This window comes from Epinephelus lanceolatus, chromosome 10, assembly GCF_041903045.1.
Source record: "Epinephelus lanceolatus isolate andai-2023 chromosome 10, ASM4190304v1, whole genome shotgun sequence".
Lineage (NCBI taxonomy): Eukaryota > Metazoa > Chordata > Actinopteri > Perciformes > Serranidae > Epinephelus > Epinephelus lanceolatus.
In genome coordinates this window covers 34,510,810-34,536,862 of record NC_135743.1, presented here as the reverse complement: position 1 = coordinate 34,536,862, position 26,053 = coordinate 34,510,810, and the positions used below count along the sequence as shown (strand labels likewise).

Below are 26,053 nucleotides of genomic sequence, written 5' to 3'. Positions count from 1 at the left end.
CATAAAGGCTTATGAACCAAAATTTGAAAGATGTGGGTATGTGGACATTTATACGCAGCACATGGACGGAGCTGAGAGCCAGCATACTTTTCATCTTTTGCAATACAAGAAAGTGTCCACTGGCCGTCCTGAAAATTGAATCAGTCCTTGAAAGAGGCAGGTGTAGATGAATGCCTCTGTGTGGCCTTTTTGTCCAGCTTATGCATTGGAAATGCATAGAGAATGCATCCTATTCTCAATAAATAGTAGAAGTAGATGCGCTGTATGAAAACCACTGTCCCTGACCTCAGACTCCAGGTGCCCAGGAGAAAAAAGATGAATATTTGTGTCTTTATTCCCCTGTCTTGACACCACTGATGAGCTTTATAGTAAAACAAGGCCTGGGTACAAGCTGGGACCCTCTCTGGCACCAGATAGAGTGTGTGGTGCTAACCATCCAACCCACATAACTTGGCAATAGTCCGAGCCCAGACCAGCCCCCTTCCGCTGGCAGGAGGAAGAAGCAGCCTGTGGGGTACTCAGCTGGGTGAGGTCAAATGCATTGTGCACAGAAACGCACACATACACTCACACAAAATTGGGCTCAATCGGCCTCCAGTGCCTTTAACCTGTCTGTCAGCACCAACATACTAGGAAAGACAATGAAAGAGAAATGGAAAAGCGTTCTCAGCCCCCACAGGCCAAGGGCAGATCCAAACCTCTTGGAGTGACAATAGCTTGCAGTGACAAGTGAGAATGATAGGCTATATTAACAGCGTGTACCCATCACAAAAGGTCACTAAAATGGAGAAAAATTTCCCAGTAAACAGAAGTAGTTCTTGACCCTGTCCTTCCAGCTTAAAGCTTCAGACCTAACTGAATGTAGATGAGTTGCTGTGTGGAGGAGTCTTTCAGAGAAGCATGTGAGGGGTCAGGCAAGTTCAAAAAGCTGCCACAATCATGTACACTTTGTGGGTGTTAAAGGAAATAGCATTTAAGTGAATAAGGCCTTGAAAATGCGATTACTCCCCAGTTCTTTCATGTAAATCAGAAAAAGCAGCTGAAATCGTGATGAACATCAGTTTATAAATCAGAATTTCCTCAAAGTTGTTAAAACAAGTTTACAATGTTTAGATCGTACATCAGATTAATTAGCCACAATTTTATGGTATCTTTTAATCTACTGCACAATATGCTTCTATGACTGTGTGTCAGGGCTTTTCTTTTCTCGGTACTTTCAACCTTTCCCTTTCATCTAACGCAGACTTTTTGGTGCGCAACAACTTTCGTGGATTGGTTACCTGGTGTGTTGGAATCAGAGCTCTTTTTAAAAGAATTAACGAGGTCCCCCATAACAAAGCCACCACTTTTTAATTCTTGGTAAAAGATGCTCAGGGAATTTGATCATCCCATATATACCTGGATGCTTGCAGCTCCTATAAAGATGAAAGTAACTGAAATGAGCTTAAGTGTTCAATAGTGTGTGAGATTTCTTGGTTCTTTCTCTGCATTTTTAAAAAAAGTAAAAATATTGTTTTTTATTTATTTTTTTGTCAGTTCACTAGGCAATAGAGCTCTACACCTACGCAAATACAGTACAGGCCAAAAGTTTGGACACACCTTCTCATTCAATGCGTTTTCTTTATTTTCATGACTATTTACATTGTAGATTCTCACTGAAGGCATCAAAACTATGAATGAACACATGTGGAGTTATGTGCTTAACAAAAAATGGTGAAATAACTGAAAACATGTTTTATATTCTAGTTTCTTCAAAATAGCCACCCTTTGCTCTGATTACTGCTTTGCACACTCTTGGCATTCTCTCGATGAGCTTCAAGAGGTAGTCACCTGAAATGGTTTTCCAACAGTCTTGAAGGAGTTCCCAGAGGTGTTTAGCACTTGTTGGCCCCTTTGCCTTCACTCTGCGGTCCAGCTCACCCCAAACCATCTCGATTGGGTTCAGGTCCGGTGACTGTGGAGGCCAGGTCATCTGCCGCAGCACTCCATCACTCGCCTTCTTGGTCAAATAGCCCTTACACAGCCTGGAGGTGTGTTTGGGGTCATTGTCCTGTTGAAAAATAAATGATCGTCCAACTAAACGCAAACCGGATGGGATGGCATGTCGCTGCAGGATGCTGTGGTAGCCATGCTGGTTCAGTGTGCCTTCAATTTTGAATAAATCCCCAACAGTGTCACCAGCAAAACACCCCCACACCATCACACCTCCTCCTCCATGCTTCACAGTGGGAACCAGGCATGTGGAATCCATCCATTCACCTTTTCTGCGTCTCACAAAGACACGGCGGTTGGAACCAAAGATCTCAAATTTGGACTCATCAGACCAAAGCACAGATTTCCACTGGTCTAATGTCCATTCCTTGTGTTTCTTGGCCCAAACAAATCTCTTCTGCTTGTTGCCTCTCCTTAGCAGTGGTTTCCTAGCAGCTATTTGACCATGAAGGCCTGATTCGCGCAGTCTCCTCTTAACAGTTGTTCTAGAGATGGGTCTGCTGCTAGAACTCTTTGTGGCATTCATCTGGTCTCTGATCTGAGCTGCTGTTAACTTGCGATTTCTGAGGCTGGTGACTCGGATGAACTTATCCTCAGAAGCAGAGGTGACTCTTGGTCTTCCTTTCCTGGGTCGGTCCTCATGTGTGCCAGTTTCGTTGTAGCGCTTGATGGTTTTTGTGACTCCACTTGGGGACACATTTAAAGTTTTTGCAATTTTCCGGACTGACTGACCTTCATTTCTTAAAGTAATGATGGCCACTCGTTTTTCTTTAGTTAGCTGATTGGTTCTTGCCATAATATGAATTTTAACAGTTGTCCAATAGGGCTGTCGGCTGTGTATTAACCTGACTTCTGCACAACACAACTGATGGTCCCAACCCCATTGATAAAGCAAGAAATTCCACTAATTAACCCTGATAAGGCACACCTGTGAAGTGGAAACCATTTCAGGTGACTACCTCTTGAAGCTCATCGAGAGAATGCCAAGAGTGTGCAAAGCAGTAATCAGAGCAAAGGGTGGCTATTTTGAAGAAACTAGAATATAAAACATGTTTTCAGTTATTTCACCTTTTTTTGTTAAGTACATAACTCCACATGTGTTCATTCATAGTTTTGATGCCTTCAGTGAGAATCTACAATGTAAATAGTCATGAAAATAAAGAAAACGCATTGAATGAGAAGGTTTGTCCAAACTTTTGGCCTGTACTGTATGTATAGTTAATAAATTTGTTGTCTCCTACCATTTGATCATTGAAAATTATGTAAGTGGATATTGGCTGCATATCTGCATTTACTGGCCTTAATAAAAGTTCACCTGTGGTATAAGTGTACCATATGGGTAATGGGTGCTGTGGCTTAAAGTCATATATCTCTATTCAAATGCATGTCAGTGGAATAGATTAGCCCTACTTGAAATTAGCAGCGTATGAATGCATAAAGGTGTGCGCAACGCTTGCTGTCTGAATGCACAATTGCCTGCATGTGTGTAGCAGGCTGAGGCAGTACCAGGTGAGGTGGCAGCCGACACACACACACAGACACACAGACACACAGACACACAGACACACACACACACACACACACACACACACACACACACAGAGGCCTTTCTGATGAAAGCTAGGTACCAGAATAACTGTCAAAGCCGCACCAGAGATGTACCCAGTCATCCAATGTCAAATGCCCTGGTCACCCACCTGCACTACTAAACAGTGCAAGAACCCCCACTCCCATACACACGCACAGGGTGGGCCCAACCAGCAGTGTACCATGCTCAAACAAGAACCCAGCCAACCAAACATTCACACTGTTCATAAAAGAGAACAAAACAACTGTTCAGTTCACAGTTGTGGGGCTGTTTCTGCCTGTCATACAGCCTGTTAGACCTTGCTCTGGATCAAATATGACACAGGTGGCACAGCAGTGTGGCAAGTAGCAGATAGAGCTACAAATAGGTAGCTGCTGCTGCTACACATTTAACAAGGTACAGTGCTTGTAGTGTGTTTAGTGTATGTTGAGCTCAGAGTGTGTGAAAGGCATTCAGCTGGGACCAGGTGCTACCTGGGTCTGGCTGGTTACAGCGGTCATCACCACAGTGAGGGGACGAAAGCAGGTGAAAGCTGTGGCTCCTGTATTGTAAACTGCTGCTGTGATGATGGAGAACTGCAACACTAACAATTATGGCACAGTCTGACGGCTACAGCAACCCTGAGATAAAATATTTATATACAGAGTCTGAAGCAAGTATCAACATCGTGGGTGATTTTTTTTTTTGGCAGCTGACATGAAGAGTAGCGCTTTACTTTTGGCAGAGCTGGTTGAAGAGGATTTTGGGGTTGACCGGGCCTTTCCCTGGTTCTTTCATGCTCTGGAGGAAGAGAAACATGGCCGCAGTCAGGGGCTCTGGACCAGGCAGCGTAACTGTCAGTGGACTCTGGAATAAAAATAAGACATTTATTTCTTAATTTCAAAAGACATTAACAAAACAGGATCCAGCTATCACTTAATGTAGGGCTGAACACTAACTTTAAAACTGGTTGCCAGGCTGGCAAACAGGCATCAGCTTTTGGTTGCCAAAACTGAAAATATGGTTGCATTTTTAGTCACATCATATTTTGAGTGATTAAGATACTATGCAATTATGTCAGCTTAATAATGAAAATGTGTCCTAAAAGAATGTCTTTAATGACAGGTTAGTTGAACTTTCAAACCTACAGTCAAGCAACTTAATTTGCTCCGTCATTATCTCTAAAACAGATGCCTGTGCATACACAACTAGCATTAACACACGTGCAGCACTGTCTGGTTCCATTTGTGACTGTAACAGCAATATGAAATATCACTAATGCAAAAAATGTTAAGAATTTATTTATTTTGGAGTCCATGTTTTGCTGTTTGTTGTCTTTACCTTTAGTGTTTAAATTGTGATTACCACTAATGGCAACCAAAGGCCGAGAATTGGTTGCCAATGGCAACCTGGCAATTATTACTGTCGCGCCCTGTTAATGTGTCAAAATAATGTATGTAATGACAGTTTTGGACAACTGACAGTTGATTTTGTTTATTTAAATTTAAAGTTGCCAAAAAAAGAAAAGAATTAACTTTACATATGCATTTGTAATTAACTAAAACCATTTATTTTCAGTTGCTTTTTTGAGTCAATTGTCATTGATCGCATGAATGTAACAAATACAACAGGGCACAATGAGTCAGACAGGTACAGCATTAAAATCAGAATTTCAAAGACAAAGTCATTTAAATTTGCTCAGTCTATTGTTTAGTCTGGAGGAGACTACAGCTCCAGGAAAGTAGAAGAGATGAACAGTAAATTGTACCACATTGGTATCGACGGAGGGGCTGATCCTCAGTTTGTAGCCTTTGTCCTTTACTTCCTGGATGAGGTCGATGAGCATGTGTGTCTGAGACAGGTTCTGTGGGGAGAACATTATTTTCAGACTGTTTTACTAACAATGCATTTACCATTTTAATCAGTCGATGCATTGAATGGTATTAGGTAAAGGTATCATCAGGTATGGTATAACATCAACAAATGCTAAGCTGCTAAATACTATTGAATCACTGGATCATCGAATTGGTCTGATTTTACTATTCATCAAATGAAAACACCCAACACCAATTTGTGGACAAAAAAAAGTCACAATCCTTCAAAGATATTAAACTGTATTTACACTTAGCTTGTGGCAATCCACTGTGGTCAATTAAAATACCTGTGTGAAATGTTATCTCCATTGTGGAAGGATTTAGGAAACTTGTGGTGAGTTCATTATTCTGAAAGAGGCTTTCAAATCTATCTATGATCTGTGAGTTTGAAATGTAGAGAAGATCCTTGGTGAGGAGATAGCCTGAAGCAGTCATTGTCCCTTCATGTTAGAGAAACATCTTTTCCTTCCCTTTCAAGAGATATTTGTTTTGTCACATCCTGGCAATGAAGACAGTTGCTATGGAAAACACACAATGGAGCTGGCATTGTGAGCGCAGACACAGCCCGTCCTCTGACAATTATGTGTTTTCACCGAAAAGATTGCAATTTTCAAGGAGACAATACAAACAGACAGGGAGAGGGAGGGAAAAGCATATAAAGCGAGCTCACTCAAATTTCAATCAACAAGGAGGGCCCTGAGGGTGATTAACAAAATGGCGGAAAAAAAAACAGCTTCATTGTTGAAGAGGCATGTTGGTTTGCAGTCACCATGACACGACCAGAGAAAGACTGGCAGGGTTCTACAGCTGTGTTGTATGGTGAACATGCTCTGCACCAACTGAGAGCCACTCGTGTATGGGAAGGTGAGCGTATCCAAGCCGGCACTGCATTTACTGCTGCATTGGATATACTTCAAAATGACCTCAAGGCCAAGCCTGTTTACACTCACAGTCATTGTAAGAATGCATTCTGGTTTACTATAGGCCAGACTCATCAGAGGCAGCACTTGAGAAGTGTTTTCACATTGTGAATGCATACATATTCATATTGTCATGTTAGAATGTAAATCCCTGCGTCTAAGGTCACTTGAGACAAAGCTTGCAAGCTCGCAAGGCTATGTGCAGTGAGACATCCAACTTAAAAAAATAATGAGATCATGCTTCAGATTGATAGTGATACCTTTAATCACACCAACCCTTTGTTAATTCCTATGGTATTTAATCTTCTACTACAAAATGCATTATAGAAACACATGCACAGAAAATATTTATGTTTGAACCATATACCAACCTGCATAACAGCGTTGAAGAAGCATGTGTTACCGAGGTTATTGATGCCTTTGACAGGGACCAAGGTGCTGTTGATGGCTGGACTCTTGCCTTTGGGTGGGTCAGCATAGTCTGATGGTTCCTCTTGCAGCTTAATGATCTTAGGTGATGCTCCTGCAACATACAAAACAAAACAGGTTAGTGATGCACAGCAGTGCAGACTCAAAAATGTCTACTGGAGAAAAGATTCAAGAGATATACAAGACTGGAAACTACAAATATTAGTCTTTGAATTTGACAAAAAGATTCAGTTTTTAAAATGTGGATTTGGCCTTTACTTCTAGGTTATTTCTGGATAACAAGACTTGGCAGCCAAGCTGAAAGACTGAGCTGAGATGGTGGCTGAGTTGGCAATTTGGCTGAGACTGAGGATAGAAGTCTGCCTCCCTTAAATTGAGATTGCAGCAGGATACAGAAAACACTGGACTTAGCCTTGAAGCAAGACTGGGGCTGGGAGCACGGTGCTAGGATGGCAGCTGGAAGGAAAGCTGGGTCATTTGGGAAAGCAGATGACAGCTGTAGAAGTTTCCGCTGGTTAGTAGGGAAGGGGTGGGGGCTGGGGTTAGAAGAGATGGCTGTCCACAGCCAGCTGTTACTCCTGATCACCAATGAAAACTAACCTTAAACAGAAACTCAGACGCAGATGGTCAGAAGCTGACAGTCACATACAGATAGTCTGCTGGGGACAGTAGAGAGTAGGTAGTGTCGCTGTGTGAGCTGAGGACATGGCAGCAGCTCACAAAAAAAGCCAACACCATACTGACTAAATACCAATAAATATGTCACTGACATGTGTTAGTCATTACTGTTTGGCTAACTTGCAAGGAAGCCTGAATATGGAGACTAGAGTAGAAGAGGGTTCAAATCCTAATGCACAAAATTTGTTGAACTAAAATAAATGATGTGTTTTCTACCTGTCCGCAAGATTTAAGTTCCAGTTTTGGGTCAAACATCAACTCTTTGCTGCCACACCCTCACTATTGAACAGATAATTGATATTTCACGTTTTCCAAAATTTTTCATTGTTATCCAAGTGTAATAATGGTCAGAAGAGGCAAAAAGTTACATTGGCTTTGAGCAGTGGTTTTTGTGCAACAAGTTACAAATGCCGTCATTAGGTTTTTTGCCTATGAGCCTAAGTAGACTCATTTACATGAAGTATCTGCTGATAGAGACTCCTGTTCTAATATTCACATTGTTGTCCAGTGACAGCCTACACATTCACAGAGCAGACTTCAAGTACAATTAAGTCAGAAAAAGCAACAACAGATAATACACAATGTAGAACAAAATATGCAACCTCACTTAGAGTGGAATCTACTAAAACACTGCTACAAATTTTAGATATAAAAGTAGAGATGAAACACGTTGCTGACAAATTATAGATCATTTAGTTAAAAAAAGTAATATTAATTTAAAGGGCCTTCTGCGCTAGGGGGGTCCAGGGGCATGCCACATTTTACATCAGTTGAGGCTTGAACTCACGACCTTTGACATCAAGGGGCATCTTCTATCTCTCTGAATTGCAGCCCCCAACCTGTAGCCATTTTTCTCTCTCTCTCTCTCTCTCTCTCTCTCTCTTTCTGTGTGTGTGTGTGTGTGTGTGTGTGTGTGTGTGTGTGTGTGTGTGTTTTCATCTCTCTCGTGTCTAGACCAAACTGAACAAATATTTATAGACGGACAAGCAACATCATAATTAAACAGGCTTTTATTTTTAAAATGTATTTTATTTTTAAAATTGGCCGGATTCTCTCGTCTTTTCTGTGTCTGACTTCCTGTTTGGTACGATCCGCTCTATCCAGCTTAACAGAAGCGCTCGCAGCTCGTGTGAAAAATAGACCAGACGCCGAACTGAAGCACTGCAGTGCGTGAGCCTCCGTGGGCGCTCCGCTTTGCTCAGCGGCCTGTGTGGACAGTCAGTCAGATAGGTTAACATGGGCGCGACTGAAAACTGCCTCTGCTGCTGGGTGCTGCACTTGCGCCTGCGCCGGAAATCCAGCACCGTGCCGGAGAACTTCAAGCCCTGGATATTAGAGAAGTTTGACGGATCCAGAAAATCAGACTAAGAAATACTTTATTGATCTCTGGAGGGAAGCAGCTGCAACAGGCTGCATGTGCAGTTAGTGCATTGCACTAAGATGACAAAAAAAAAACCCAACCATTTCGCTTCCTGCAGGATATCATGAGCTCTATGACACAAGACAAGCTCAGTATAGTAATACATGGTCCCCCTGATCTCTGTGGCACAACATACAGTAACCTACTGGTATTTGCCGAGATGTCATCGAACAAACATAAAAAAGGGTCCACAGGCTGGCTGCAGCAGTTTCAGTTAAAATCACTACTTGATAAATACTGAATGAAAGACACATGGATTGCTTAAAATATACCAAATTATCAATATCTGATTAATATTACCTTGGTAGGACTAAGAAAGAACTACCTGTCTTTCATTAAGAATGTAAAATTGCATAGATATTCTGATGATTGTTTTACACAATATTCTGAATTATAAATGTTCTTAATCGTTCTGGTACAAGTTCACGATGTTTAAACCTATTAAATATTTTCCAATATTGCCAACCATTTGCTGCTCCATAAATTGTTTGGATTGATAATCTTTCCAGATTGGATGGAAATTGCAGAGATTTAAACGCTTTAGTACATTGAAAATCGTTTTTTTTTTCTTCCCTAGAGTGGTTGGAGATCTCAAACACCGGAGCATCTGTGAATACACTGCGAGGAGACTGCACAAAAGTTACTGCTCACTCGCAACCGTATAGCCACATGACAAGGTAAAAAAAAAACCCTCAAATTCTTCTTTAATATATAACAGAAAGTGGAAGTCAAGGGACGATGTATATTTTCATTCATATCAATGATGTACAGCTACAATGATTGATGAAATTGTTATCATTCCTGAAAGAATTCAGTGGGTCTGCTGTGTAGTAAATGAAACTATGAGTTCCTTTGTAGTAAGCAGATAATAAGACATATCAGCACAAAATGGCAAGTTCGGGACTGATGGCAGTACCTTAAGGCCTACAGGCTGTAGAGAAATCAATTAAATGCTGGTAAACACAAAAAGAGTTTGGTCCATGAGCACTTCACCCATATAAGCCAGTCAAGAGAGCAGGCTGGCAGCGAGGTCGCTGGCCTGAACCCGCTTATGTCCAAACTAAGGAAATTCAATTGAACCGTAAACCATCATAATCATCATAATAACCTGCACCTTTACTCTCACCGTTCTTCTCCTCAATATACAATGGCCTTGCCCTTGAATATATTCAATTAATAGAACCACTCCTTGCACACTTATTGAAAAAGCTATTCAACCTACAGCAGTGGTAACTCTACTGCTGGCCGCTACCCTGTGAGCTTTTCCTCTTCAAGGCCAAGGACATTAGCTGCAGTGCCCTGGTCACAGTCGCTGGAATGTGAACTGTGGGCTTTTCACTCGTGGCCTGCCAATTTGCATTTTATACTAAATCAAATTCACTCAAAGGAATGGGGATAAAAGGGCAACTTTTCTGTTCAACAGATTTGAGAAGAAAAGCCACAGTTGGGCGTTCATACATACACATAAAGTTCATACTCTCTTTCAGGTCTGCTGCATTATCACATTTTTCATGCCTGCACCAATTGTGTTGCTGTAAACTTACACTGAACTGAAAAATTTTCAGCACTGATGAGAAATGAAGGGAGACTTTTTGGGCTTGTCTTGTAGTTTTGGGACTAAGACGGGGTGAGGTTCAGCTTGTTGGGACAACATGCTTTTGTGACGCTCCACCCAGTGGTGCTAAATGCATCTGGCCCTCTGTGCTGGCAACATCTGGAGGCCTATTTCCATCTTCAATATGCAGCCATAAGGGAGCACCCATATGTCAACATGCAAAGCGCACGGAAAACAAGTGGAGATGGGGAAAGACTGCAGCCCCGATTGAGAAAACAAACTGTGTATTTCTGGATTTGGTGTGAGGCTGGGAAGGTGTGAAGAGATGTGTTTACCCAAGTGTGAACAACTGAGCAGAAGAGAAAGTAATTGAGAGAGAGAATGAGTGTGTAAATGAGTGCGTCTTCTTGTGGTGTTTGTGAGAGGATCGACAAAATTAACAGACCTAATGTAACTTGAGTGTAAGAGCTGCAACTGGCACTTCCTCTAAGAGAGAGCAGAGGAATGAGGAAACTAACTAGGCGGAATGGGGATGCCGATGGACACACTCTGCATCTGGGACCGTCACCCAAGGTAAACAATGTTCAGGGAGCCATCTGGTTAAGACTAGGGAGAGGGGGGCAGAATGGGGCAGTGGGATGGAGGGGGGCAGTGGGTGGAGGGAAGGGTTGCAACGAGCACAAGCATATGGAAAAGCAGATTTTTCCTCTCCCTGCAGCAGTCAGCGAAGGCAAATGTCAGCATGCGCTGCGTCCACGCTTGACTGTGCTGCACTCGGCACCACCACCTGGCCCTCCTTGCTCAGCCACCGAGTATGGGCAGCAGTGACACTGTGGAGCCTTTCCCCAGGGTAGAGGAAAGCATCACAGTGCTTAGGATTGTCCACATGCACGCATGTACACCAACACCTTCTGCACTCCCTGCTCTTTTTCACACAAGAGATACACAAAGAAACACTGGCCTTGTTTACTTTTACAGGGGACAGCATTAGTCTACTTACAAAAGGAAAAAACAAACAAAAAAAAAACAAAAGCTCAACTGAAATCTTTCAAAAAGCATAACCTTCTGTCATTCATTTGTTTGCAATTTTTTGACATTCTCACAAGCTGAAGCGAGGCCATCACCAGAGCTCATTTGAGAAACTTCAAACTCAATCCAATGCCACAAACAAAACATATACTCTTAAGTTGGTTTCACACCAATATTTGCTGCTTTCTTTAATTTTAAAGTGCTGTCTCAGAGACACTTTGTTGTTGCAATAAAGGCCAATACAAAAGCCTGTAAAAATATGTTTTCCATATATATATATAAAAAAAACCAAACGCTTTTTTGAGTGGCTTTTTCCTTATCTGGTTCACAGTTGGGCAAAGAGATTGTCGAATCGTATGGCCAGTGGGCTTCATGCCTCCGTGTTCACTCACAACTGAAGCAGTGTGGAGGTTCAAGGCCAGCTCTCTCATGCAAAGCAGGCAGTCAAGAGGAAGGCCAGGCAACACCAAATGTCTTATTAATTCACTAATTTGTTGTGACTGCAGGGCACGAAAAGCCTGTTTCCTTGCCATCTGAGGCCAAGAGAACCCAGTGCCGTGTTACTTACAGACACACACAAACACACACACATACACAGCTTTTCCTACGCACTATCTGGCCTACTTTCATGTGCGGTGGTGGGAATAAAGACAGGATCACCCTTGATTACCTCCATGAAAGCACCACCAGGGGACAAGCATCTTGCTGGCTACTGACTCGGCTGAGCTAAACTGACAGTAAACTAAAGACTACTATTTCTAAAATCAACAACCAGGGGCAGAAAACCAGGTGAATGAAGGTGCAGTAATCCTAAAACAATATATTGTCTACTTCAGGCTTTCACAACGGTCTTTTAGAGGAGGACAAGTTAATGGAGATATTTTATCAATCTCCGAAAACTGACAAACTGTACACATAACTGTCTCTTAAATGACTTTCTGTTGGAAGCAAGTTTTAAAATGGAGATGTTGTGTCTCTCCAAAGAGTCAATCAGCCACTGCACAAAAACAGAATGAAAATATAACCTCACATAAACATATGATAATGTTCCTGCCATGACGGCACTACATTCAGCACACTAGGCTTTAAAAATACAAATGACACCTTTGGCTTAAAATCTGAAATTTTCACAACAATTTCGGCCAAAACAACAATACTCATTTGATTGTTTATTTATTTTGATGTCTAGATGTACTGCTGAGGATAAGATCTTTAAAGTAAGTATGACCAACACTGGCATTACTATAAACTGGTGTGAGTAGCGCTGGGCAATATGGAAAGTAAAACAAATATCATGACATTTTTGACCAGATACCTTGATATCGATATTGCGGCGATATTGTAGGGTTGACTATTGGTACTTTTACAAAATACTTACACAAAGAGATTTTTGATAAATAATCTTCAGTAATGTGGATATAATGACTACAAGGCAAATAATAGAGGAGCTAAAACAGTGTGCTAATATTAGAAAATTACATCACTTTACTGTGATTCAGCCTTTAAAACCAGGAAGAGACAACACGTAAGATATTATGATTTTCCAAAAGACAATATTTAGTCTCATATCATGATATCAATATAATATTGATATACTGCCCAGCTCTAGTTGTGACTACAAAGTTTGATGTTTTCCTGGTTTAGTCAAATGAATATAGTTGCAAATGGTGAAATGACAAAAAAAATCAATTGAAACCTTGATATTTATTTTTTTTTCAATGACATGCCAGGTGATGCAACATTTGCGTTGGGGTTCTTGTGTATTAGTGGTGTGTGGAGGTGAACGTGTAGCTGAGAGACAGGGGATAACATACTTGCCAAATTTTTGCAGTTTGACTGTGTCCTTCATTGTTGTCAGTAGCAGTCTGTCACTGTGTTTTGGGAATGATGGAAAAGAACAATTCTACAAGTCTGAGAGGAAGCTGAAAACCACAGCAGCTGTGCAGGACCTGATTTTATACAGTTCTGCGTTGTGCTCAGTGGAGCGTGGACGTAAAAATATCAGGTAAGAATGTGCCTATTTCACGAAAAAATAGTGGTACAGGTCTGATCTCATTAAAAAAAAAATTTTTTTTTATTAAAAAAGGGCTAATACCTTTACAAAACTATTTGGGGGAAAATGTATTAATATTTACATAGAGATTTTTTTAAAGATCCAGTGTGTGTGATTTAGTGGCATTTAGCAGTGAGGTCGCAGTACTGGAACCTCTCCAGTCTTCCAGTCTGAAAGGTCCTGTCTAGAGCCAGTGTTAAGTGTGTCCATTCTGGGCTACTGTTGACACAGCATGGTGGACTACATGGAAAAGGACCGACTCCATATATAAAAATTGCTCATTCTAAAAACACAACGATGCTTATTTTCAGGTGATTATAAACCGTTGAAAACATAGTTATGGGTATCATCTATTGTTTTTGCCAATAGATATTTTTCGCTAAATGGCCTGGCTTTACTACACACACATTTAGCATTATTGCTTAATATCTTTATGCCACTATTTTTTTTGGAAAGATGGTTCAGACCCTCTGTTGAATATAGATATAGCCTTCACCGCAATGAAATTTAATTTATTATGTTTCTAAAACCATGTCTAAATGCACTGAAGACACAGAGAATTAACTTTTAAAACAGAACAGCATACCAGCATCAAGCTAAAGAATTTCACGACAAATTCTTTAAGTTTTGAAATTAAAATAAAAAATTAAAATAGACAGTACTGTAATAAAATGACATAGTAATATAGCCATTGATAACGATGACTGCCATAAAACAAGACAGAACTGACAGATTTCAATGAGAAACAAGCTCTGATGCCTATTCAGAACCAACATTTTAATTTGCGCCACAAAGACTCCCCAGCTGTGTTACAAGCTGGAGTCTAGCTCCCTGAGGTCAATTTGCTTTTTACTGGGACTCTGGTACTTGAGCTGAAGGCCTTGATGGTGAGAGAGCACAGTTAATCGACTTTCTTTCTACCCTGAGCTGTTGTTGTACAAAATTATTATAGATTCTGAAAAAAAAATCCTTGCTGGGGCTCTTTTGTGTTTGGGGTCTATAGGAAAAACAGTACAACAGCAGCTTCTTCTGAAAACATGGCCTTCATACTGAAATGCAATTTCACAAGCTCCTCAACAGCCAACAACCGCCTATTTTGCTGCAACAATGGCTGCCCGCTTCAATACCCAGTTGGCCGACCGGTGTGGAACAATTGGGTGGCAGGAAAGGTGACAGGTAATTTAAAGAGGCAAAGGGGAGAGCTGTAGGTAGCGACTGTCCAGCTCAGTAGATCGTTTCCCACCAGCGTAAACCCCTGGTCGGTACCATGTCCACTAAAGGGCATCTCCACAAATACACAGGCATATAAAACACACACACATTGTTCATCCACAGCCCCCTTTGCATATCTGCTTCATCTGGTATGTATTAGTTTGTCTTCAAAAACTATATATACTGTGAAGAAACTGCATCACTGAAAAAGACCGAGGTGGAATCGAAATGAAGAGTAATGGGGAAGGAATATGTTTGATAAAAGTGAAGGAGATGGAGATCGAAATCAAAAACTGGAAATATATATGTATATTTGTAAATCAGCTCTACAGAGTATCTCATTTAAATGCTTTTGTTAATTTGTTGTGAGGTCCTGTTTTTCCTTAAAACTCTGCATGCCTGGGTGTGGGCCCGTAACACAAACTATAGGCCCTCTCTACAAACACATTTTACTCAAAGAATCTGCAAATTCCTCAGGTATGTAATGTACTTGGCGAATAAAAGTTATTCAGATTTTGTTCCAGGGAGAGTTTGTGCTTTCTGTTGCAAAGAATACAATGTGAGAATTCAAAACTAAAATCATTTGCAGTGGCCAACAAAACTATAATACAGATCTAAATAAAACAGTGTATTTGCATGAGTTCAACATTAATTTCAACATTCCGCGTATGTGTATTTCTGTGTGTGTGTGTGTGTGTGTGTTTCCACTGAGAATTACTGCGCTCCAGCTGTTGGGATCCAGTTGCTCTGACTTGTTGAGGACCCTGGCTCCCACTAGTGCAGCACACAGGCCCAGAGGTGGTGAGACATACAGCGGCTCAACAGAGGAAGCAAGGGGCAGAAACAGATAGCGATGGAAAGACAAAGAACGACAGAGCAGTGGCTGAACCGCACGCAGCTGCTCTTGTTCTTCAGGGAACCCAGCCGGGAAGCATCGCTCAAGCGCCTAATTCCGCTAATGTGTGCAGTCATGAGATGTGCAGGGTGGGGGTGAGGGTGGGGGATTACGACGGCGTCAATCCTGTGACTCTGAAGCTGTGGCTGAGAGACTGATGAGGGACCAGCCTGACTGGGCCTGGGCGGCTGGCCTCTGGCCACTGGGCTAAGCCGAGGTGGCCAGTGAGACCGAAAGTGGTGATGCCCATCACCCTGATCACCCACAGCCTGTTAAGAGGCCTCTCAGCATGCCAGCACAAAGTAGGAGAGGTAGGAACAGAAGGTGTATGAGTGTGAAAGTATGGAAAGGAGCAAGGGGGGGGGGTTATATTAATATGGTTGACTGACTGGGCAAGGAGGGCTCAGGTGGCCTGAGCGAGGTGAGAGGACATAAGACTGAGTAAGTCATAAGTAGGCAGCCAGGCTGTCAGATATCAGTATGAACATAACACAACTCAAATTCTCTTCAAACTTGATTTTTTTCATGATTTTACAAGAAAAACCATCAAAGTTAAGTAAGATGCTATGTACATATATGACAGTTACACTGCCCTACAGTGACAAAGATACATTTTAATTTCATGACCATAAGAAGGCATGAAAAAGGCTCCGCAAGCCCTCAACAGCGTGGTAAATCAAAGGAGAAGTAGTCGCAGCCATATGAAATATGCAACACTGCAATATTGCCTAATAATGCACATGTTTGCTCTCTCTAAGCTGAGGATGACAGGTTCAATCCAGGGGTTCAGATAACCACTGCCACCAGGGGGAGTAGGTGTACTGCAGTCATTTCCTGATAACTAAGTGAATCTCCGACAGTAAGACATCAGAACCTAATATATGTGACCAGGTAAGTCAGTTCATTTGTATTACAGGTCACTTTGTTCAGCCTAAGACAGCCAGTCAGGTATTTGGTGTTATAGTGTTATTGTTATTTTATTTAGCTTCTGATGCACAGGGCTGCGGATACTAAGACATTAAGCTTGTGAAACCTTGTTTGAGGTTCACAAGTGCAAATACACAGAATTATGTACAATTCTGAAAACAATACAGGTTGTCTGTGTTCAAGGACAATAATTTTCTTCTTTAACAGACAAGGCTGCAAAACTAAAGGAAATCCAACTGAATTGACTTTAGTCGTGCTGAAACTGCAGTGAAGATGTGCGTATGTTACAAAACCTTTTTTTCTTCAGTCAGGGGACAGACCTCCATGAGGTTGCCGAACACCTCACCTGATGTTGCCTTGACAGAGTGCTTTTGTAAAAAGTCCAGGGTCTGAGCCAAAGCCTTCTTGTTGCAGTGAGTGGAGAGCTCCTCGTTACATTCAAAACACCTGTTACAATGAGACAGGTTCACAGACACACACAGAAAAGCTTTAAGTTACTGTGCAATCTAAAAACCCCTCAAGAAATTATTGTTGAATTGAACTATTATTTGAGAACAGAATTACTTGGTTGAAGTAGAAAAACCATTTACACACACACAATCAAATATAATAACAGAGTGAAATCAGGGCTCAGCATTAACCATGGCCTGCTGGCTCATGGCCACAAAAAAGTTACAATCATCCCGTGGTCTAGTGTCACAGTTCCATCTTGGTGTCAGTAATGTCTGAAGGAAAACACTTACTGATTTAGTTAATGACTTTTAAGACATTTTCATTGTGCTACACTATCATTTGAGCATACTGTCCCCATGCAGTAATGTGCAATGAAATCACAAATGTGTACATATACTATACTATTATATGAAACTTTTTCAGCAGAAATCCATTGTGCTTCTCAGCAAACTGATTATGGAAAAAAAAAATTTTTTATCACACTAAGATCTCTCTGGTGATGTCAGTGTTGGCTGAGAGTCATTTATTACAAGATGTACAATAAATTACTGCTGTAATGCAAGTCTTTCTTCATCCTTTCTGGCTGCTCATAGTACCGCTTCTCAAATAGCACGAATGGATGTGCATCCAAAACCCAGCTGCAACTGGTTTGACTGGGTTTTACACGGTGCTGCTGTTAAGTTGTGCTGCTCTGTGTTGTCTGTCCATCAGAGTTCTGTTTTTGCACTGCAATATTAACAATTATTAATGTGTTTTTCATTGGGTGAGAAAATGGATGTGTCGTGAAAGTGTGTGTGAAAAACTGTCAACCTGCTTTTAGCTCTATGCATCAATAACGGTTAAGCAAGCTTGGTACTTGGCAAAACCTCGGTAAACTTTCCCTTTTCCTGTTATACTTAGACTTACTATATGCTAGGTTTGCCCAATTTGAAAAGGAAAAATAATGAACATGGTTAAAAGATATGGCTGAGGCAACACTTGACACATTACAGGAGTGTCACAATCTTCATGGACACATTACGTTGTATTTAGTCACACCACAAGTTCACCAATGTTTGCAAAACACAAACAAACTAGCTGGTGTATGACATGCATCAAGACGCCAATACCTTTTGTTTTCTAGGTAAACCCACACACTGGCAGCATCTTTATAAGTGTCACACACTGGCAGTGTGTGCAGTCTTGGCTTTTCATTACAGTTAACAATGAATGCAGTTTGAAGTTTCTCACCAGGCCTTCCATGTGCTCAAGCTGATGGTGATGCAGTGAGACTCTGGGTGGAAAGCTTGGTGGTGCTTGACAGCGTGCTGGATCCCTGACTGGTTACAGCCCTGTAAGATGATTCATTTAAAAATGTTTTGTAATCAAGCAACACATACATTCACAGTGCAAATGGCCATGATTAAAGATCATGACTCATTTCCGCCTTAATTAAGCCAAATTTACATGTGCTACAGCTGAAGTTACAAGGGTAGAAAATAATACTTCATATCTGTGAAGCCTTTTAGCAAAAGGCAATACACTGAAAATGTACATATTTATCCTTTTCTCTCTTAAATGGAATTACAAAGGTATTTGTTCTCCAATGAGAACAATAATGGTGTGTCAATTATTCATTTAAACTGTCAGCGTTTTACAGTAACCATTATTTATGTGTTGTTGGAAAAAAGTACATCAAGATCTATCTGTCATGATTTCAGTGTAGACAATTTAGGTTTAATTATTCAAATCAAAGAAATAGAAGACAACATAATCTTAGGTGCTATATAGTGGGAACTGGAGTTGCTTGAGCTTCTTGAAAATGCTTCACCTCTCATCCAAGAGGCTTTTTCAGTTCTAACTGACTGTTGTAGAGACGCAGGCTCTAAACTCTGTGTGGGTGTGCCTGCGGCTCCACACCAGTCAAAACTGAAAAGGCTTCTTGGATGAGAGGTGAAATGTCTTCAAGAAACTCAAGCAAGGCCAGTTGCCTACAATATAGCAGTAAAGATAACCATGACCTTCAGTAACATAAAGGACAACATATGTGCTTGCCCCTTTGTGAATTTTTGGTGCAATAATTCACTAATCAACAATTCATTGCAATGGGGTGCTTGTTATTTACATTGAATGTTTTCATTACTGATTGAACTGTACTTAATCATTTTACATAAACATAAAAGTACATAAATGACCAAGTAAATACACAAAAAAAAAAAATCCAAATGAACACAACATTGATGACATTGTCACTCTAGGTTACTAATAATAATATGTCTCTTTGTGTATGGGAATTTCCATGTTCAAAAAGAATACTCTAGATGTATTAGTAATATCCAGTTATTGCTCAGTTCTAGTGTGTGCTATGTGTTTCGTTTGCACTGTTTAACACTGAAAAAACAACTAAACAATTCTTACTTGGAAGCCACACTTTAAGCACACCAGGATGTCATACGATGCTGCTGGCTCTCCATCAATCATGGTCCTCTCTTTCAGGCAATCAGAGCACACCAACCACACGCTGGAGAGCACTGATTTCTTCACTGAGCTCAAGTCCACTGCTTTACTCACATGCTGGCAAGTCAACCCTAAATAAAAAACAAAACATGCTTTGATGAGAAATTTACCTTCGGATCCCTTTTCAGGACTTATTCTGAGCCACTATGATTTGAAAGAGAGATAGTGTGCACAGCAACAGATGTAAATTACATAAGGTGGGACATCCCCACAGAAAAGATATCCATTGTAAGATAAATTCCCCATTAAGGATATTCCACTCGTGTGATGTGGATTCATTAGTATGCAGCATAGTGCCCTGATCTAGTGGGTCAAATTTTATCTATAATATTATTTACAAAATATATAAGAAATTACAAAATCTGTATCCGTACAGTTAAAAACAATTCTGTATTTCCAATACAAATCATATTGTGTTATTTTTATTATTATTAATAAGAGGTCACTCAATTAGTAAAGACTTAATCTCATTCACTATAGACTGGACTCTGCTAAAACAAAACTTACAACCCGAACTTTAACAGTCTGGTGCCCTGCACTGCTCCAGTGACTTACCACTGACTTCATCTGACGACTCCTCATCTCGAGGTTTCCTCGGTTTATTAGTCCGCTTAGTCATATCTGCGGCTTTTAAAGAGAAGGGGTCCTTTAGCCGCATCTGGAGCTCTGGATGGGCAGATGGAGGACAAACACTGGAATTACTATATAAAATGAAACTACTTCAACATAGCATAAGCTTACACTAGTCTATAACTCTCATGATTATTTTCTGTATTGTAGCACACAATGCTTTGAAAACCAGGTACAAAGCAATCCGTAAGTATTTGTGCAGTAACATAAATCATTGCCTTTGTACTCTGGTGCAGTGGATCTAAAATGAATGAGTCACTATGATTCATCTTTAAACATTATTTTGAGCACATTTACACTCACACTAGATGAACTAAGGACTGTAGCTCTTTTTCCACATTTCACTTTTAAGACACCCAAATTTGCTGGTCAAATTACCTTATATTTAAATACAGTATTCTTCTTTTCAAATCTACTTGCAAATCTTATGCAACCAATGGCTGTCTTAGGCTTACATCCAGGGTTGGAAATTGAAGCTTTTGTCGACCTGCCAGTGTGGCGGGTGGATTTCAAAATCTACCTGCCAATCAATAGATTACCAAAGTTTTTTTGGCTGGTAAGTGAAACAAATCTATCATATTTTACCAGCATTTGGCAGGTACTAATTTCCAAACCAGTTGGCATCCTACAGACATCAGCAGAATCTTGATATTTTCCCTGATTATATTTGTCCTGTACTGCTGCCAGGATCATCTTCTTGCTTGTGCTTGGGGGCTTTACACCCTCAGTGTAGTCTTTAGCTGGTGAAACACTGCTCAATTGGATTAAGGTCAGGTGAACAATTTTGCCTGTCAAGAATATTCCACTGTTTGGACCTTATATTCCGTGGTAGCTCATAGGTTTAAGATCACTATCCAGCTCCACTGAGGGGTTACAATTGAAATCGTTTCTCCACTGTTCAACCCATTTACATGGGATCCCACTTAAGCATCATAACCCATTCAGGAGTGATGAGCCTAAACAACAGAAAGTGTGTAACTGTCATATACTTGCGGACTGCATAATATTTCACTGACAATAGATACAGCCAAACAAATAAAATATGATACTATAATAGGAGTAACGTTAACTACTCAGGAATGTGCAATAACACGGTTGAGAAGTCTCGACTAGCAAAGACCGTCCAATTTAGGTGAGAATAAGAGGCCTACATGTCGTTTATCAGAGAACCTCAAACAATGAATGGATAACGTTTGCACTATTAGAATTGGCGAATAGCCGTATGAACTCACCTCTTTATTTTAGCTCCTATGTTGACTGTGTTAGCTATCCTGAAGCCAACAGTGAGATGTCAACTCTTCCTGGCCAGCAAACAAGCTAGCTACATCAGACTGTCAGAATAAATAAAACATTAACAGATGTGTTTTATCCAACAACACACTGCTCTGTTACGGCATTGCGAAGCAAAGTACAACGCACCGACAACAACAGTCCAGTTGTCTCTATAATTCTTCGTCTTTGCCTTAGACTTTGTAATTTTTTTCAAGCTTTCGGTAGCATCAGCTAGCAACCCTAGTCAACATGTGACGCACTACGGCAGCTCGGTTTGGCCTTATGCTGCATTCACGAACAATGGGAAATCTCAAAACGCCACAGGTTCTGAGGCATTCAGGAGTTTTTCTAACGCTTCACGGTATCAAGTTACAGAGATCGGATTATTGTCTTGTTTTATTTACAGAAATGAAAAACTTGAAATGATTGTGAAAATATCGAGGTGTCTATGTGATGTTTTTATTGTATTTCTGTTTCGTGGATGCTGAAATTCAAATTATTATTTCATTTTCAGCAGTAATTTTGATGGTGCGGTTTATGATACCTTTGTTCTACAAACAGATGTGTCGAGATCATACCAGCTGATGTTATCAATACATCTTTAGTGGTCAGGAAAGCTGATGTAGCACGATGCCTTTGAATGCAACATGGAACCACAGGGCATAGCGGGTCAGATGAGGACAGACGTTTGACTGTCAATTTTCCGTTTTTCGCAAGACTATAAATGCAATATATTTACATACATACATGCATTATGTCTGTCATATTCATTAGTATTTTCGGGTTTTGGCTACTTATGGCACATAGCGCGTATTTGTGTTCACAATAAGTTGACCTTTGAAAGATCAGGTGAATGACTTACGTTTGCTCTTTATGAGATGGGAAAGGAGAAAGTATTTTTGTCCCTTTGGTGATCCGTATTTCTGCGCACGCGCAGATCATTGTTCGGTAAGCGCGAGCACTGGCATTGAGAATTCCAATAGTTTCTGCACCTATTAGTGTTGCGTCATTTGTAATTTGGGGTTTGTGTTGAGGAAGTGTTAGCGTAGAGAGTATAATAGGGTGTCATATATGGCTCTCAGACGGTGTTGGGGGTTTGCAGGAGTTCTTCCGCGACTGTTATGGAACAATACCGTCCTGTCTAGAGTTTCCGTCCAGGGAGGACGAAGCTCTGTGTCCAGCCTTGTCAACACCCGCCACGCTTGTAAAAGTGAGCTTTCTGTCCGTGTGAATGTCAGCTGGTTGACTCACTATCATGTTTTGAAAAACTGTTCATATGTGTGGCATGTTGTGTGTTTTGCTTTCAGCTTCAGGGCCGCTGCTCCGCAGGTTCAGTTCAGCGCCACCGAGCACAGATGTGAGCTATGACCAGATGAAGCAGCTCCTGGCTGGGCGGAAAGCAATAGTCATAGATGTCAGAGAGCCCTGGGAGCTCAGGGAGTACGGCGTCATTCCCGGGTCAATTAACGTCCCCTGTAAGTGTTGTTCTTCCTATAATACACTGAATCTTAGCGTTAAGTTAGCAGAGATGTCACGTCATAGCTACTTGTAAGATCACAAGACTACTAATGTAGTACCTTTGTAACTAGTTAAGGTTTTCTGCGGGTCATGGACAAATCTGGGAAAGTCCTAAACCATGTGGCTGTCACTCAAAGCATGCTGTATACATGATCAGATAACCCTAAGGGGTCTGTTGTAGTTGCTTGGTTTACTGTGTCTCTGTTTATAATCGCAGGCCTTCTTTTATTGTGGCACACTTATTTGCTTCAAATTTGCATTTGAAAATTTGTTTAAAGATTACAGTCCCAGCAAACTTTAATAGATTTCAACATGGATGACACCAGCAGACATCTTAAAACTAAACTGATGTAGGAGGACACTCCTCCTAACTTTGCTTGTGGTTAAACATTCCTTAGATAGTCCTGTGTATCTAGGTGAAGTCCTTTGACACTGCTTACAACCAGTTTTGTTTTATGTAACAGCACATCTTTCAAGTACTGCTGGTCATACTTGACCTGTCTGTGCTTCTTTGACTTTGCAGTGGGACAGGTGAACACTGCCCTCCAGCTGGCACCGGAAGAGTTCAATGAAAAGTATGGTGGTAAAATGCCCCAACACACAGATAATGTTGTGTTCACCTGCCTGGCAGGGATCAGGAGCAAGACGGCACTAGACACAGCCACCTCGCTGGGATACAAAGAGTGAGATGTGTTTCCTATCTGTCAAAATCATTGCTTCTCACCTCATCATTAATGCTCACAGATTACTGAACTATTGTAGTGCATGTAAAGTACATGTTAGATATTTCTAACACTTCTCAATAAGTCTGGGAAAAGGCTAGAGTACAAGTACATTTTTTTATGGCTTAATGTTATATCTGACTGTTATATTTCATTATGAGACAGCATTAAGTTTAACCAACCTGAGGTCATTGACCTGTTGTTGCGTAATGCTAGAGAGTCTAATAGTGAAACCATTAAATACTGCGCATGTTTTTACTAGTAAAGTCATACACAGTGGCAGTTTAATTTTTGACACACCTCTGTTTATGCAACATTGCATTCACTTGCCTCCTTTATTGCTCCATTTCAGCGTTCAGCATTACCCAGGTGGATGGCAAGACTGGCTGAAAAATGAACAACAGAACTGATCCAGGGATGATGAAACAGAAGACAATATTAAAAGCTCTTAGCTGAGATCAGACTGGCAACTGAGATTGTGTAACAGGGAGTCTTGTAAAGGGTTTTAAAACAGTTCATTTTTTCTTTTGTTTTAAGAGCCAGTAATTGAAATTGTTTTCCTCATCTGTGAATCCCAAAGACTGAAACCAGAGGGCTCAGCACACATCAACAATCACATCTGCTGCTAAAAAACTTAATAACTACTGCAGTGTTACTTGAAGTTAAATTTATTTCAGCATAGAACTATTTATAAACCCTTTACAACTTCTACAGAGACAAATATGTAACCAGTGACTATTCTAAACCGTACCACAAATAATAATAGAGTTCTAATAGAGCTCAAGTATTTGTTTCCATCCAGACTATCTATGCAAATGACTACTTAACTGTGTATGATTGTGTGTTAAGATGAAGTCGGCTGTTGCATAATATGGACAATTCAACAATTCAAGTAAATGTGTTGTAAATATTGAATAGTTTGTTGCTCATGGATGCAACTGAAGTTGTTGCCAATTTCATTCAATAAAAACAATTTATTAATATTGATATTTTGTTTGTATTTTGGAATTTTTATTTATTTATTTAGAATAAATTATGGAGCATGTCCATCAGGTCTAGTAAAAACAGCATAAGAAGACATGGATTTGAATTATCTGTGATACAGATAGTCATAGAGTGGCTTACTGAGGTGACAGCCCCTGGGACTAAGATGATCTACGGTATTGAAGGACCATGTCTAATATCCACTGAATTTGCCACCCACCCTCCAGGGAACATTAACAGGTCCCTTCGTCATCCATGATAATGAATGTGTTTGTTTTCAACTGAGAAGAATGCCTCTATTAACAGTATGTCGACCACAGCCATGGACTTTGTTCCCTGTTAACTTTCCCTTTTACAGCTCCAGCTGAAAGTCCAAACAGAACACAATAATGATTTTACTGTGACTAGTTAAGATTTCAAAATTATCTAAGTGCCCCAGAAAAGTAAGAAGCTGCTTGTTGAATCATTGTCACTAAATAGGAAGCTGACCTTTAAGTGACTTTCCAGATGCATGAGTAAATAATCTGGCTCAGAAGTGTTAATGCTATTTCTGCTATATGAAACAGTATTCTCCAAGCAGGCATGGTGCACCCCAGATTTATATTTAACTGATAGAGCAGGTCCGTGAGTCTAAAGCATGTAACTAAAGTATACTACCATATCATTTGGCCTGTTTTGACAGTTAACCCTCAAATCAAAAATACATATTTTTCCTTTTACCTTCAGAGCTATTATCAGTCTAGATTGTTTTGGTGTGAGTTGTCAAGTGTTGGAGATACCAGCCATAGAGATGTCTGCCTTCTCTACAATATAGTGGAACTAGATGGCACTCGGCTTTTGGAGGTCAAAGTGCCAAAAAGAAAAAACATCTGAAAACATCAGCAGCAATGTCTCTTTCCAGAAATCATGACCCGGAGACTCAAGATAATCCACAGACCCTGATGTGAGCAGTTTCATGTAGGAACTATTTTCTTTCTACCAATCTACACCCGCCAACAGTATCACTGCGCAGATGCTAGCTCAGCTAGCACCACTTAGCTAGCTAACGTAACAACTCAGCCGAAGAGAACACCATTAATGTTTACTTTTGTCCATGTGTAGATGCACATTTCCTTCTGCGCAGTGATATGATAGGCGGATCTAGTAAGTCTAATTAGAATTCAATTTTTTATTCTCTTCTCAACAAAAGGCAAGCTGCTGAACTGACTGATGCCATGACTAATGTACATCACTGGCTCAACAGTTCACATTTGCACCTCAACATCTCTAAAACTGTTAGTATGTACTTTTCAAAAAAGATGAGTATTGACAGTGACCCTAATATTTTTGTACAAGGTAAAAAGATCGACTTCGTACAAGAATCTAAGTATTTAGGAACCATTCTTGATTCACAACTTTGTTTTAAACAACAGGTGAAAAAGACTGTG

The 26,053-nt window shown here is 40.5% G+C and overlaps 2 protein-coding genes across 5 annotated transcripts in view; one reads left to right on the top strand and one right to left on the bottom strand.

Annotated features, from left to right (window-relative positions):
* Positions 1-21,669, bottom strand: part of usp45 (ubiquitin specific peptidase 45) — a 41,532-nt gene extending 19,863 nt beyond the window's left edge. For 3 of the 4 annotated variants that reach the window (XR_004502496.2, XM_033641731.2, XM_033641734.2), the window contains exons 1-8: positions 21,363-21,669; positions 20,056-20,166; positions 19,402-19,571; positions 18,235-18,335; positions 16,898-16,998; positions 6,725-6,876; positions 5,328-5,423; positions 4,296-4,426 (exon numbers count right to left, since the gene is read on the bottom strand). Coding sequence is in view for 3 of the 4 variants with exons in the window: in XM_033641731.2 (XP_033497622.1) it covers positions 4,296-4,426; positions 5,328-5,423; positions 6,725-6,876; positions 16,898-16,998; positions 18,235-18,335; positions 19,402-19,571; positions 20,056-20,158 (854 nt within the window). In the remaining variant the exon portion in view is untranslated. The remainder of the gene's footprint in view (positions 1-4,295; positions 4,427-5,327; positions 5,424-6,724; positions 6,877-16,897; positions 16,999-18,234; positions 18,336-19,401; positions 19,572-20,055; positions 20,167-21,362) is intronic. The other variant, XM_033641732.2, reaches the window with a different exon arrangement.
* Positions 21,670-22,327: 658 nt separating this feature from the next.
* Positions 22,328-24,631, top strand: tstd3 (thiosulfate sulfurtransferase like domain containing 3). Its single transcript, XM_033640044.2, has 4 exons — positions 22,328-22,612; positions 22,710-22,877; positions 23,444-23,603; positions 23,995-24,631. Exons 1-4 carry the CDS (start codon positions 22,474-22,476, stop codon positions 24,050-24,052), a joined length of 525 nt encoding a protein of 174 aa, XP_033495935.1. The 5' UTR covers positions 22,328-22,473; the 3' UTR covers positions 24,053-24,631.
* Positions 24,632-26,053: the final 1,422 nt, after the last annotated feature.